Source organism: Oryx dammah, unplaced genomic scaffold (assembly GCF_014754425.2).
Source record: "Oryx dammah isolate SB20612 unplaced genomic scaffold, SCBI_Odam_1.1 HiC_scaffold_9, whole genome shotgun sequence".
NCBI lineage: Eukaryota > Metazoa > Chordata > Mammalia > Artiodactyla > Bovidae > Oryx > Oryx dammah.
The window spans coordinates 17543216-17558617 of NW_024070193.1; the positions used below are offsets into that span (position 1 = coordinate 17543216).

General features: G+C 44.4%; 1 protein-coding gene across 4 annotated transcripts; it reads left to right on the forward strand.

Annotated features, from left to right (window-relative positions):
- Window positions 1–5464: 5464 nt before the first annotated feature.
- KCTD6 (potassium channel tetramerization domain containing 6) lies at window positions 5465–15402 on the forward strand. 4 transcript variants are annotated; one of them, XM_040246507.1, is made up of 4 exons: window positions 5591–7793; window positions 10422–10631; window positions 12536–12605; window positions 13972–15402. In XM_040246507.1, exons 3-4 carry the CDS (start codon window positions 12579–12581, stop codon window positions 14656–14658), a joined length of 714 nt encoding a protein of 237 aa, XP_040102441.1. In that variant the 5' UTR covers window positions 5591–7793; window positions 10422–10631; window positions 12536–12578; the 3' UTR covers window positions 14659–15402. The 4 variants fall into 4 exon arrangements, with proteins under 4 accessions (XP_040102444.1, XP_040102441.1, XP_040102442.1 ...); XM_040246508.1 differs by having other exon boundaries at window positions 10469–10631; XM_040246510.1 differs by lacking the exons at window positions 5591–7793; window positions 10422–10631 and adding an exon at window positions 5465–5575.

Consider the following 15402-nt stretch of genomic DNA (forward strand, 5'->3'; position numbering starts at 1 on the left):
GGGGGTGGTGAGGCGAGAGCATTCAGGTTTGTACATGTCGAAGGTGAGAGAGCCGGTGGTGGACTGCGGAAGGGGAGCCAGGCAAAGCGGTGCTCAAACCTCTTTTCTCGGACTTGGCCGTGTGGCCTTGATCTCTGACTTCACCTCTCCTGGCCTTCGTTTTCTCATCTGCATTCATGGGATGAGGTGGGTCATCCTTCTGGTTGTGAGGGTGCAGCGGCCTCCAGGATTGCCCCTCATGATGCTGCTTCCCGGTAATCGGGTCCTTGTGTCGTACCCTCCCACGCTGCAATAGGCTTGGTCTGTGAGACCAAGAGACTGTTGGTGTGTCACTTTCAAGGGTAGGCTATAAAAGACGCAGGAGTTTCCTGGTGCTCCGGTGGCTAAGACGCTGCGCTCCCAATGCAGGGAGCTGGGGTTCCTGGTCGGGAAACTAGATCCCACATGAAAATTACACGAGTTACCTAGAAGCACATGTCTGTGCCCCAGCCAACAGCAGTCCTCCTGACATCCAGACTGCAAGATCTTCTACCTACCTAATCCGCTTTCAAATTCTTGACCTTCAGAAACTGTGAGATAAAAACGCATTTGTTGGGAATTCCCTGGCAGTCCAGTGGTTAGGACATGGCACTTTCACTGCCCTGGCCTGGGTTCAGACCCTGGTCTGGAAACTAAGATTCCACAGGTTGAGTGGTGTAACAAAAAAAAAAAAAAAAAGGAAAGTTTGTTGTTTTAAGCCCCTAAATTAAATTTTGGGAAAATTTATGATGCAGCCACCCTGAAAATTCACTGGAAGGACTAATGCTGAAGCTGAAGCGCCGATACTTTGGCCACCTGATGCAAAGAGCCGACTCATTGGAAAGGACCTTTGCTGGGAAAGATTGAAGGCAAGAGAAGGGGACGACAGTATGAGATAGTTGGATGGCATTGCTGAATCAACAGACATGAGTTTGAGCGGACTCCGGGACATAGTGAAAGACAGGGAAGCCTAGCATGCTGCAGTTCATGGGGTCGCAAAGAGTCAGACACCACTGAGGAACTGAACAACAAGAAGTAGATAACTGATACGGACGATAAAAGCATTTAGCATAGTGCTTGGCGCATAGCAGGGGCTTTAGCATATGCAGCATTTTTAGGTCTGGAGTTCAGGAGAGAGGCCTGGGCTGGAGATATGGATTTGGGACTGCTTTGGCTTAGAGACAATAATGGCATCCATGGAGGTGACTGAGTTAGTCCACAGCGGGGGTAGATGGAGAAGAGGGTACAGCCCCGGCCAGAAACCGGGGCATAGGAGTGGGTAAACCAAGAGGAGGAGCATCTTCATGAGTCCGAGACGAAGGAAGAAACTAGAACAGGGCTGGGGAAGAGGTTGTCCCTAGGAGAGTGTGGTCAGTGATGTCACTTCAGGGAGATCTGAGGGGTATCTTTCCGATTCAGCAACAAGGAGATTCCTGGTGGCCGGCCCCACAAGAGCTCCGCAGGTGGAGAAGTGGGCCCTGAGGTCAGCTTGAATGCTGTGAGTCAGGATACAAGGGTAAACTCTCTACCCCTAGGCCCCAAATCAAGATGACCTATAGGAGAATCCTCTGGAAAACCCGAACAACAGAAAAATCTCAGTCTTACAGAGCCTGCTCTAATGAGTAGACACCTACTCCTTAATTTATTTTATGAGGCTCATGTCACTTTGATAATGAAACCAGATAAAGAGAGAATATGATAGGAAAAATCGTAGGCATATCTCGTTCATAGCAATGGATACAGAAACTCCAAATAAAATATTAGCAAATGAAATCCAGTACTATATGAAGAAGAAGAAAAAAAAAAAAAAAGCACATTATCAAGGTGTGTTTATTCCAGGAATGCAGGGATAGTTTAACACAGTAAAAGCCATGATTGTAATTAACTACATTGGGGGGGAAATCTCATATTTGATAAAATTCAACAGGGCTTCCCTGGTGGCTCAGATGGAAAAGAATCTGCCTGCAATACGAGAGACCCAGGTTCAATCCCTAGGTCAGAAAGATACAACACTCATTCCTAATAAAGCAGAATAGTACTCCCGTACTCTGATAAAGGGAATCCACCAAAAATCTGCAACAAACACCATATTTAATGGTGCCATATTGGAAACAGTCAAGAACAAGATAGAAATGGCCACTTTCATCATCATTCAAATTTGTGCTGGAGGTTTTAGTGCAGTAAAATAAGGAAAAGAAAATAAAGACTGGACGAGAAGATTCCAAATGTTATTACTTGCAAACTGTATAACTGCTTACATAGAAAATTCAAGAGCACATATAAACTTATTAGAACTCAATTAGAACTAAAAGAGTTGCTGAATATAAAATTATAGAAAATGAACCACATTTCAGTAACTATCAATATGTTATAAAATATAAATTTGATAATATGTTACAATAGCAATAAAAACTTTTAGATATGTAGGAATTGTATTGACACAACCACCGAAAAATTAATTCCTCTCAGTTTTTAGATGAGGAAATAGAAGTCCTGAGAGGAGAAATGACTCCTTCAGGGATACCAGTAAGCAAAGGGCAGTTTTGGATTTTCATTGGCACCAAATCCTGGAGGTCTGAGTGTTGGGTAATATCAGAATTATCTTTCTTAAAAAATAAAAACTTTTTTTCTAATTATAAATTCAGCATCCATGCACTCTAGGAAAGATAGAAAATTCAGAAGAACGTTTGAAAGTAATGTCACTAATATTCCCATCCTACTGCCTAGAACTATGATCAATGATTTGATGTATTTCCTTCAAAATGTTTGTCTATGGATATTTACATTTCTGAAAATAAAATCAGGATTATACCATGTATACCATTGTGTGCACTGCTTATTTTTACACACATTTCCCTGTATCCTCACCTAGTCTTTTTGAATATAATGGTGCACTCAGGTATATTAATGAAGCGTATGCCATTTATGGAACCTATTTAGCCAGCCAGGCTCCTCTGTTTGTGGGATTCTCCAGGCAAGAATACTGGAGTGGGTTGCCATTTCTTTCTCCAGGGGGTCTTCCTGACCCAGGGATGGAACCCACGTCTCCTGCTTGGCAGTCAGATTCTTTACCACTGAGCCACCTGGGAAGCCCACTGAGTTTTTCAGAGAAAAACAAATATCAGATATAACTGTGATGATCATGCGGATAAACACCAGAGGCAGTCACATACTCGAAATGGTGATGCGCAGGTGAGTTTACAAGGCAAGTGGTTATACTGGTAAAGTGTAGTACAGTTCAGTTCAGTTGCTCAGTCATGTCCAACTCTTTATGACCCCATGGACTGCAGCACACCAGGCCTCCCTGTCCATCACCAACTCCCCGGAGTCTACCCAAACTCATGTCCATTAGTCAATGATGCCATCCAACCATCTCATCCCATCATCCCCTATCCTCCCGCCTTCAATCTTTCCCAGCATCAGGGTCTTTACCAATGAGTCAGTTCTTCACATCAGGTGGCCAAAGTATTGGAGTTTCAGCTTCAACAAAAGTCCTTCCAATGGACGCTCGGGACTGACATCCTTTAGGATGGACTTGTTGGATCTCCTTTTAGTCCAAGGGACTCTCAAGAGTCTTCTCCAACACCACAGTTCAAAAGCATCAATTCTTTGGCACTCAGCTTTCTTTCTAGTCCAACTCACATCCATACATGACTACTGGAAAAACCATAGGCTTGACCAGACAGACCTTTGTTGGCAAAGTAATGTCTCTGCTTTTTAATATGCTGTCTAGGTTGGTGATAACTTTTCTTCCAAGGAGTAGGCGTCTTTTAATTTCATGGCTGCAGTCACCATCTGCAGTAATTTTGGAGCCCCCCAAAATAAAGTCTGTCACTGTTTCCACTGTTTCCCTATCTATTTGCCATGAAGTGATGGGAAGGGATGCCAGGATCTTCGTTTTCTGAATGTTGAGCTTTAGGCCAACTTTTTCACTCCCCTCTTTCACTTTCATCAAGAGGCCCTTTAGTTCCTCACTTTCTGCCAAAGGGTGGTGTCATCTGCATATATGAGGTTATTGATATTTCTCCCAGCAATCTTGAGTCCAGCTTGTGCTTCATCCAGCCCAGCATTTCTCATGATGTACTCTGCTGCTGCTGCTAGGTCGCTATGTCCGACTCTGTGCGACCCCATAGATGGCAGCCCACCAGGCTCTTCCGTCCCTGGGATTCTCCAGGCAAGAATACTGGAGTGGGTTGTCATTTCCTTCTCTGGGATGATGTACTCTGCATATAAGATAAATAAGCAGGATTGACAATATACAGCCTTGCTGTATTCCTTTTCCTATTTGGAACCAGTTTGTTCCATGTCCAGTTCTAACTCTTGCTTCCTGACCTGCATACAGATTTCTCAAGAGGCAGGTCAGGTGGTCTGGTATTCCCATCTCTTTCAGAATTTTCCACAGTTAATTGTGATCCACATAGTCAAAGACTTTGGCATAGTCAATAAAGCAGAAATAGATGTTTCTCTGGAACTCTCTTGCTTATTGTGAAGGAGAAATAGCAAAAACCCTATACCTGATCTCACCTGGAAAGGGATGGGGATTTGGTTAGCCGGAAGTGAGTTCCGTTTGGAAGGAATCTATGTTTGGAAACCAGTTAGCTCAGAGACTTTAGGTAATTCCCCACTCTTGCAGCCTTGGCTTCCTCCGTGGTGAAATGAGGACAGTATTGGTGCCAGCTTCCTCAAGGGCTGGCTCCTTCAGTCCTCAGAGCCTTTGCACTGGTCGTTTTCTCTGCTGCCCTTCTCTCCAGCTGGCTGTCTTTCCCTGTCTCCGCCCACAAGACTGGAGAGGTGACCTTATCAATCCCACAGAGGGCAAGGCCAGGAGTCCTGGGACCACAGTCCCGGAGTCCAGATCTTGTATAGTCACCGTATCTGCAGCAGAGGGCCTTTCTGCTTATTCTCCATCGAATTCATGTACCTCCCAACATTTTATAATCATAACTTTTTTTTTTGTAGTCATTTTTTTGTCGGCTGTTTACTTGAGTCTTTAATGTTTCTCCTTTCACTAGGAAGCCCCTCCTTCTTGGTGACCGCTTTACTCGCCAGGCCTGGCACTTGGTTGGGGTCCCTTAATTATTCGTAAAATGACCGGAGAAACTAGGCTTGAGTCCTAGCGAAAAGTGCCGGGGGCTGGGCACATCCCCCAGTGCGGCTGGAGGCGGGACGTCGGGCGAATTCTGGGCGGAGCGCGTGGGTCTGGGGCCCGGGCCTCGGGGGCGGGATCGGGCGTCGGGGCGGGGCTTCAGGGCCGCCGCGGAGCCAGCCTGAAGGAGCCGCCCAGGCTACGCCTGGTTTGAGTTTCTCCGGCCGCTCGGCCCTTCGGTCACTAGCCCGCGCCGCCGTTAGGGGGCGCCCGCGCCTGTGGCGCCGCGTCTCCGCTGGAAAGGCGCCGCCCGCGCCGGGCGGCAGGAGCCGCAACTCCGGGCGCGGGCTCAGTCGTCCCTTCTGCCGCCGCCGCCGCCGCCGCCGCCGGGCGCGGGCTCGCTCGTCCTCGCGCTCGCGCTCTCTGGCCGCCGGCGTCTCCCGGCCCGGCAGCCACCGCCGCCGCAGCGCAGTGAGTAGGGGCGGGCCCACGGCGCGGAGGCCCGGGGCTCGGGAGGGCCGGGCTCTAGCAGAAGACCGCACGGAGCGGCCCGGCAGCGGGGTTGAGGGGAACCCGGGCGGTGGCGGGGCCGCGCTCGGGGGCCCTCGGGGAGTCCAGGCGGCGCGCTCCGGGGCTGGCACGAGCCCGCCGCGGGCTGCCCGCGACCAGAGGCCGGCCTTGGGCGGAGGATCCGGGGCCTGCCCCGCTGGGACTTGCGGGTTCGGCGCACCCGGGTTCAGGGCTCGGGTGCGCGCCCCATGCCCGGGGCCCGGGTCGGGGTGGGGGACTCTGCCCGTGGGCAGCAGTGAAGCCAGGACGGGAGCACCTCGAGGTTTGCTGGAAAATGATTGCTTGTGGGTGGTGCTTCTTGGCTACAGTTTACCTTATTTTAAAGCCCCCGGCAGGACTTCTGAACCCTGCCTTAGGGGATTTTTCTGCCCCAAAGAGGGATTGACCGCAGCTGAGTTCTTAATGCCCAGATTTGTGTGTGCCAGGGCATTCTTAATGCTGGACGTCAGAGGTGATAAATGGCCGTGGTGGTGAGGAGCCCCTGAAGCACCTGCCGGGCTGGGCTGTCAGTGGTGGAGGCTGTCTGAGGGGTGGGACTCGAGAAACGAAGCAGAGATCCTTTTTGGATATTGTGCTGAAGTTACCATGTTTCTGCAACTATACCAGTTCTAGAACAAGTTGGGTACTTCCAATTTTAGGGCTTTGTGATAGGAGAGGTTTGAGTGCCAGGAGACCTGAGGTAACTTGGTTTGGCCAAGAGCGTTTGGGGTAGCCTAAGCGTGTCTTACCGTTTCCCCTTGGTATGTGCATTTTCTTTGCTGTCACAAACGCCCGAGTGTATGAACGATTCCAAGAGAGGAAAGAAGCGAGGGGACAGCGTTTAGCACAGGACTGAGCCCAGGACTGAGATGTTTTCGAATAAACAGATGTGTAGCTAGGAAAAGGAAAATCTCTTTTTTAACCTGCATGGTTGGTAGGTTGAGACAACTTGCTCTTTGGTCAGACCATACTAGTACTTCATTTTGCATAACATCATAAATATTAAGAACTGAGTGGTGAGGACCACCATAGATGCTGTTTCTAAGGTTCATGTCATTTAAATTTTAATTTGTCACAGTTTAAAGCATTACTACATGAAGAAATTCTAGGGTGAATCTGTGAATCCCTGAACGTGTCTTGGATTGTGATATTTGGAGTCTATTTAAAATGGAATCCAAATACTTATTTGGATTTGGCTTTACCTTGGACATAATCCTGAGTCATGCTTTAGAGTTCCTTCCTTCTGTGATGAAGAGTTCAGACGCCTGGTGGTCTCTGTGAAAGCCAGATGCTCCGCTTTACCTGAGGTTCTCCCTTGTGGGGCTCCAGGAAAAGGAGGACGGGATGAGGGAGACTGGAAGCAAATTAAGTGCCCTCCTCTTCCATACTTGCCCGGTCTCCATGCCCACGCTCGGAATTACTTATGTCCACACTCAGGTTTCTCAATTCACCACAGAAATTGTATGGATGCTACTTCCAGTAGTATTTTCACACTTGCCAGTTTACCCATAAATTTTCGATTCATGATCTCACTTATTTTTTCTCCAAGAAGCAGGTGGGCAATACAGAGTGATTTACTCTGGGTCTTATAATTAGTCATGAAGCCAAGCTGGCTTAAGGATCCTCACCTGTGGCCTTTTCTCTCTCTCTCCTGCTCTGACCTGTCTATGACCTCAAACCCCAGGCCCCCATCTGTCACCCTGTAGGCCAGGTGTTGCCTCTGTGTTGTGCTTAAGTGGTACTGTTCCTTTTGGGAATGTGGTATTATTCTGTTTTATCTTACAGAAATTAAGGTAAGAGGGATGGTATGGTTTTGTGACTATTTGTGGTAGCTCTTCAGTAGGAAAAGTCACTTTTCAACCTAGAGCACCTTTTTTGTAGACCACATGGAGAGAGCAGAGAGAAAAAAGGATTAGGTTTTGGATGAAACGATCTATTTGTGTAATGGTTATGGTCAAGCGTAACCTAACACCATAATCACATTCTCCTTCTGTGCCTGGCTACTTAAACCAGCCTGTATGTGAATGTTAACCCCAAAGACTCCTTTAGTTGCTGAACTAGTTACTATAAAAAGTATTTCACTTTCAAAAACTCCCACATTTCAAGAACAGAGAAATTCAGCACAAAGGTGATTTTGGAGGTATGTATAGATGGAATTTGTTGAGTTGTCTCTTCTGAATGCCAGCTACAAAGATTTCAGTAGAAAGGCATTTTTAAAGGGCTACCTGGAAACTTAGGGAAGGAAATAGTGATGTGTTCATTATTTATTCAAGTTTGGAGGTGTGTATTGCAATGTATAAGTTATTATGTAGGATAGGAGCAGGAGTTTTATTCCAGAGAATTCTTAGTCTGTAGCAGAAATGATAAGCCCAGAATATGTGTGTTAAATTAGTTCATCATAACCACGAAGCCTGTAATTGAGTTCTGCTGTGGTGAGGAAAATGAGTTTCAGGGGTTCTTACATTATTCTTTAAGTCATTCACTTGTTGAATTGTGTGTTTTTCACATTTGCTAATGTAGAAAATTGTTAACAGTTTTTTTTAAGGCTTTCATAAATTCTTGAGTTTGTGTTTTCCTTAACATAATTATCTGCTAACATTACACTGTCAGAATTTATATATTAGTCATAATTAACCTTTGAAGCTGCATCTGGGTGAATTTTCAGAACTGCTTTACTTCCTTTGGGAACAGTCTGCTGGTTGTTACCACATGTATTTTATTTGCACCAAAGGTCAGATCTTTTCAGGTGAACTTGATTTTACAGGGTCAGAAGTCTGTTTGAATTTTTGTGTATGGTTGCATTCAGAGAAGGCAATGGCACCCCACTCCAGTACTCTCGCCTGGAAAATCCCATGGATGGAGGAGCCTGGTAGGCTGCAGCCCATGGGGTCGTGAACGGTCAGACGCGACTGAGCGACTTCTCTTTCACTTTTCACTTTCATGCATTGGAGAAGGAAATGGCAACCCAGTCCAGTGTTCTTGCCTGGAGCATCCCAGGGACGGGGGAGCCTGGTGGCCTGCCGTCTATGGGGTCACACAGAGTTGGACACGACTGAAGTGACTTAGCAGTAGCAGTATTGTTGTTTAAAACAATTTTTAGTAAGGCAAGTCACTGTAAAGGAAAGATGTTTTTTCATTGGTACCTTCATGATCTCCATTCCTGTCCGTTTTTCTGAAATATTAGGTGTGTGTTCCTCAAATAAGACAGGCACATTTGATGCACATTTCAAGAGCTTCCTTCTGCTGTCTGTCTTGTGGTCCTTCAATTTCTCATTAAGTCCTCCACTGCTGAGTGCCAGAAGGGAGAGAAGATGAAAAGCAAATGAATCATTTCTAATTGTTAGCAGCTCTGGAAAATGACTTAGTAGAAGAGACTGAAGCTATTCTGGAAATTCTTTTGCACTGGGTTTTATTTCGTTCATCTGCATTGTCTCTAAGATGGTCCTAACAGTCATCAGTTCAGAGGTTGATTATCCAGCTACTGGTTGACCAGGAATGTCCTTGCTTTTTTTAGTTTGTGCTGTGTCTGAGCGTCTCTACAGATGATGTTTAGAAGTAAGGCATAGAGCTAAAATGTAAATTAATCATTACTATTTTTCCTGCTCTAGAGCTCTTAAGTGGACATTTTTATTTTGAGGGTACAGTTTAGTAGTTGTTGAAATTGATAGTAACTTCATCTTATTTTGATGTATCTTATAAGAAATGAAGGGAGGCTTTTGGGTACTTGTTAAAGAAACATGGACTTATATAGATCTCCATAATTGCTCTCCTGAATTATTAAGCTTTGAGGTTTTATTACATCTTTGTACAGGAATAGAACCTTGCCTTTTGCTGTAGAACAGATTCAGGAGCATCATCTGTGTGTGTGTGTGATTGCCCAAAAAGCTATCTTGTTTTGATTTAGCGGTAAAAGAAAGGATTAATAGTGGACAGTCCTTGCATAACAGCCGTGACTTTGATGATACCTGTTTCTTTGTTTGGTTTTTACTTGTCTTTGGTCTCCTTTTTTTCTTTTTTTTTTTTGCATCTCTGATGTCTTATTCAACTATTTGGATATTCGCAGAGTGGAGTTGTTTAAGATTGAAGATAGCATTCTCGAATCACACTGGACAGTGAAGTGACGTGAAGTCGCTCAGTCGTGTCCGACTCTTTGCAACCCCATGGACTGTAGCCTATCAGGCTCCTCCGTCCATGGGATTTTCCAGGCAACAGTGCTGGAGTGGATTGCCATTTCCTTCTCCAGGGGACTTTCCCAGCCTAGGAAACGAACCCGGGTCTCCCGCATTGCGGGCAGACGCTTTACTGTGGGAGACGTCAGGGAAGCCCACATGTCCTGGACAGTAGGTCCTTGGCATTTTGCTTCAAGGGAATTTTACAAATCCGTGATAACTGCTCAGTTTGGCTGAGTTACTGTTACATTTGTAAATAAACCCTTAGGTGGATAGCGTTAATAGATGGCTGTTAGGGGTTTTTAAGTTAATCCTTTGGATTTCTCGTTTCTTGGATATTATTCTTATAGTTTCTGTTGGAGGAAGAGGTTTGTGGAAAGATTTGGACTAAGAATCAGAAAACCCAAACTCCTGTTAGTTACTTTCTAGCCATGGGCCCTTGAGCAGGTCTCTTAAAGTGCCTTTTCTCTGTTACATCTCTGGAAGTGGAAAGTGAAATTCACTTAGTCGTGTCCGACTCTTTATGACCCCATGGACTATAAAGGCTGTGGAGTTCTCCAGACCAGAACACTGGAGTAGGTAGCCTTTCCCTTCTCCAGGGTATCTTCCCAACCCAGGGACTGAAGCCAGGTTTCCCGGATTGCAGGCGAATTCTTTACCAGCTGAATCACAAGGGAACCCCAAGAATACTGGAGTGGGTAGGCTATCCCTTCTCCAGGGGATCTTCCCAGCCTAGGAATCGAACCGGGGTCCCTTGCATCGCAGGCGGATTCTTTATCAGCCAAGCCACCAGGGAAGCATCTCCAAAAGTAAGATAATTATTCACATTCTGCTTACTGTATCAGGGATGTTGTGGGGAGCCCTCAGCCCTTTACTTAAATTGTTTCTTTATTCTAGAATCCCTTTTCAGGTTGTCCAAACATTCCTGCTGAGTTCCGTTGAGATGAGCCCTTCCCCAAAGCCCTCCGTTTTCATGTTTGGCGCTGTTCTCGCTTTCTCCCTCAGCTCTCTGCCAGTCCATCTCTTATACAGGACCTTTGAATTCTGTACTTTAGTTGTTGCATCTGGCCCTTCTTCATAGATTGAAAGCCCCACCAGGGCAAGGACCATACTTCCCTGTTTGTGTATCTGGATTGCACATAGGCCCCCCACCGCCCCTTCTACCCTCCAGTGAATGTTGGTCGACTGAATTATTTTTGAGGCTGCCAGTAATGAACCCTTTGGGTGATGGGGAAAGGCCAGAGGTGGGCATCTTAGCAGAACTTCTGGGTGACTGACCGTTTAAATCGCTCAGTTGTTCCATCTGCTGATCTGCCTGTTGCATCAGTAACTGAATCAGGTGCACGTAATACAAATTGGTAAAAACCTATTTCTTGGTTCTGTTACTTCAACTTCTGTTGTTGAAGTCAGTCAGAGGAATGAAAAGTTGTCATCACAGCCCTGAATTTGACATTTGTTCCATTTCTCAGCCTATAGCGTGTGGAGCCCTACCTATACCCAACTGCTGAGTGTGGAGAATAAAAACTGACCCCACAGTTGTCTGGTTTACATTTTAGCTTGTTTGCTTTGAAGAATTTGCAAGGTAGAGAAATGGATGCTTGAGGCTCTGATTTCAGCCCCTGCTGTGCTATGCAAATGTTCTCTACATGCCTGAGTGACCTTTTGAGAAAGAGCCTTTGTGATCTTCTGTAGCCAGGGCCTGTTCTGGGAATTAGTGTGCCAGATTCCTCTAAAAGTGGGAAAAATGAATCCGTTAAAAAAAAAACAAGACCAAACAAACAAACAGTGCTTTTCCTGGTTAAATACCCTTAAGCCATGTTTCTTATCGTCTCTTGCCCAAGCTTTTGAAATTTGCCCTGGAGTTTGCATTGCTGGGTGGTTTGGGGATTAATGTGTGTGAAGGAGAACTGACTGAAGCAGTTCAGGAGCTGAGAAACTGTTTGTTTAAGTGCTTTTGAATTGTAGATAAAAATAAAATAAAAATGGCATCATGAATATCTGGGTGTTTGTCAATGTCTTCAGGCTGTCCCTTCCTAAGTGCCAGCCTAGTGACTCTCATGATAGATTGGTAAGGTTCTTTTCTGCCCCAAATTGTGCTCTAATGGTTTGGCATTTAACTTGTTTTGTATTTGTTTTGATTATTGTAGAAAATGTATCATTATTAAAAGTGTAATTAGGTTTTCTGTGTTACAGCAGAGCCACGTTGCTGGTGTATTTCTCTTGGAAGGAGACGCCAGTGTCTTGGAGGTTTATGGTTTTAATGCTTTTACTAAGATGTTTAGTTTATGTAGCTGAAATGCTTATGAAGAGTTTACTATTTCCCTCTGTTAACCTTTTTGATAAGGATCGTCATAGTTTTGTACCAGATAATGTTGTAGCGTTAGTCATAATGTTCTCCTGCAGGAATTCTAAAAATTGAATTTTCAGAGTAAGGTAGCATTTGAATAACTGGTTTACTCCCTAGACTCTCTACCTTCCTCTCAAAGTTTAGGATAACTCTTTCCTCTGTAAACATTCGCCAGTCTCTTAGGTACCCATTGTGGTAAGGATGTCGGGGGACCCCTAGGAGACCTTTGGGAAATCGTTTCTCCCCTAGATCTTTGCCTTAGAACAAAGATGAGTTTCTCTGGTGTTGGGCCTGCTGTCGGGTGAGAAAACTTTACTTGTTTTTGTGGTGATATGCACTGTCACGTGTCTTTTTCTCTTCCCCAAGTTTCCCTGGAACCTGGGCTCCCCGAGACGCAGCACTGGAGCAGATGGATAATGGAGACTGGGGCTATATGGTGAGAGGCTTTTGAGGATGCGTTTTGAAGGCTGGCAAATTATTCCTGTGTGTCTTTTCTTGCTTCATATGTTTTCTTAGATATAATGCATCTCAATGAGAATGGAACTTAGCGATGGTACAACCCTTCCCTCCCCCGCAATTAGTTTCTGTGTATTTTGGGGTGTTTTAACTTTGTTTGGTGTTTTTAAGTAAGCGAGCTCAGCGTGGACTCTCCATGTAACTTTTAATGATCACTGTTTTTTTGGTCTTAAAGTATCTTTCTCTTGAGACGCTTCCTTCTTAGAGTAATGACTGTTAATGAATGTGTAGTAGGTGACAGTAGACAGGATACTTTCTTGTGGTTGGCGAGGTTAGTGGTTGAGAAGATGCCACTTTGCCCACGGGTACTTTTTTTTTTTTTTTGCATGTGCATGTGTCTTCCTATACATTTTTTTCCTTTGGTACGAAATATTTTATTTGCATATTACCTGTCTTTACCTGTCTTGCTTTATTCCTTAAGTATGGTTTTAAAAGCCAAAGATATGTCTTATTTCGAGAAGCTTGCTTTTCAAAATTAAAGGTCAGATTGTGATATTAATGTTAAAAAAGTGATTATACTATCAGATTATGAAATTTGAAAGCTGCTATTAGCCTTTGGATATGTGAGAACCCACTCCAGTCTTCTTGCCTTGAAAATCCAATGGACAGGAGCCTGGCAGGCTACAGCCAGTGGAGGTGCAAGGGTTGGACATGACTTAGACGCTGAACAACAACAAAAAATATGAGATTGTTTTGACCAAACTGTGTATTTTAAGTTAGTATTTGGCACTATTTCTTCCATGAAAAGTTGAGATTAAGTCCACATAAAGTTTTATTTTTAAAATTTCATCATTTCCCTCCTTATGTTGAGGGGGAAAAGACAAAAATATTGAAAGTAGGTATCTTTATGTTATTCAATCATTTATATTCTATTTTATGTTAAATTGAGTTAAGAAACATAGAAGTCTTTTTTTTTTTTAATTGGGGGAAAAAATGAGTATATTTTAAGTTTCTCTTCCTCTTCCCATAATGTACGCTAACTTGAAAACCTCTAGACCCTGGGCCTGAAATTAAATGGCTTCGGAAGTCATGCCCTCCTTTCTCAGTGTAAGGCTCTGAAGAGGTAGACATCTCTCTCTTTTCTGTTGAAAGCGAATGTTAGACCCCTTCATCTGGGTGGGTTTCTCACTGAAACTAAAGCTGTTTTGCACCAGTGGCTTGCTGGATGTGCTGTAGCCTGAATCTTTCGCTTTGCTTGTTGCCACTAATTTTCTTAGTTTGTCAAAGTTAGGATTTAAGAAAAAAAATTTTTTTCAGATGACTGATCATGTTTTAAACAATTTCAGATGACTGACCCAGTCACGTTAAATGTAGGTGGACACTTGTACACGACGTCTCTCACCACATTGACGCGTTACCCGGATTCCATGCTTGGAGCCATGTTTGGGGGGGACTTCCCCACAGCTCGAGACCCTCAAGGCAATTACTTCATTGATCGAGATGGACCTCTTTTCCGATATGTCCTCAACTTCTTAAGAACTTCAGAGCTGACCTTACCCCTGGATTTTAAGGAATTTGATCTGCTTCGGAAAGAAGCAGACTTTTACCAGATTGAGCCCTTGATTCAGTGTCTCAATGACCCCAAGCCTTTGTATCCCGTGGATACTTTTGAAGAAGTCGTGGAGTTATCTAGTACCCGGAAGCTTTCTAAGTACTCCAATCCGGTAGCTGTCATCATAACCCAGTTAACCATTACCACCAAGGTCCATTCCTTACTAGAAGGCATATCAAACTATTTTACCAAGTGGAATAAGCACATGATGGACACCAGAGATTGCCAGGTGTCCTTTACTTTTGGACCCTGTGATTATCACCAGGAAGTCTCTCTCCGAGTCCACTTGATGGAGTACATCACAAAGCAGGGCTTCACGATCCGCAACACCCGAGTGCACCACATGAGTGAGCGGGCCAACGAGAACACGGTGGAGCACAACTGGACTTTCTGCAGGCTGGCCCGGAAGACAGACGACTGACCTCCCGCCCCGGGCGAGGCTCCTGGAAGCGGACTTCCGGGACATCCCAGAGGCTGACCTTTTTTTTTTAATCACAGTGTGAGATTTTTTTTTTTAATATTTGTATTTATTTGAAGGCATTGGGGACCAGAAGGAAGATTTGCGCTTTAGCAGACTCCTCTGTATTTTGTTCCCTTCACCCCAAGTGTGCATGTGCCTCTTCCGAGCCTCCAAATACCTTTTTTTTTTTTTTTTTTCAATACAAAGAAGTCTGAAAATCATTATGGTCTGTAATGTACCCTTAACAAAGCTTTCTTCTTTTTTTTTTTTTGCAGTGCTAAAATGGTTTCTGATTAAATAGTCCCTAAATCAACTAGAAGGCTAAAAATGCAGGAATGAAAGAATAAACAGATATACTCATGATGCCTTGGGGAAAAATCAGAACATCATGTAGGGTGACCTCGTTTTCAGACCAATAAGCAGTATTGTAATATTAAAGGAAAACTATTCCAATCATGTAAAAGTACTTGTTAAGTACTGCTTTTTACAGTTATGACAACTGTTTCTTTCTATGCATATAAATCAAGCAACCAAATATCTGTAGCCATGGAGATGTCTGACTAGAAATATTTATATTGAATTCTGAATACAGAACGTCCCTGTGGTGGAAATCCTGACTTCTTATGCCTGGTGCAGTATAATTGTCAAGTGGTACTGTCTACCAGAAAAAAATAAAATAAATAATAAAAATTGAAATATGAGAAA

Bases quoted from the DNA above. Each gene is read 5' to 3' on its own strand.
- KCTD6 (XM_040246510.1), top strand. From the start codon at position 12,579: ATGGATAATGGAGACTGGGGCTATATG. The intron at 12,606-13,971 runs GTGAGAGGCTTT...AAACAATTTCAG, and splicing joins ATGGAGACTGGGGCTATATG to ATGACTGACCCAGTCACGTT.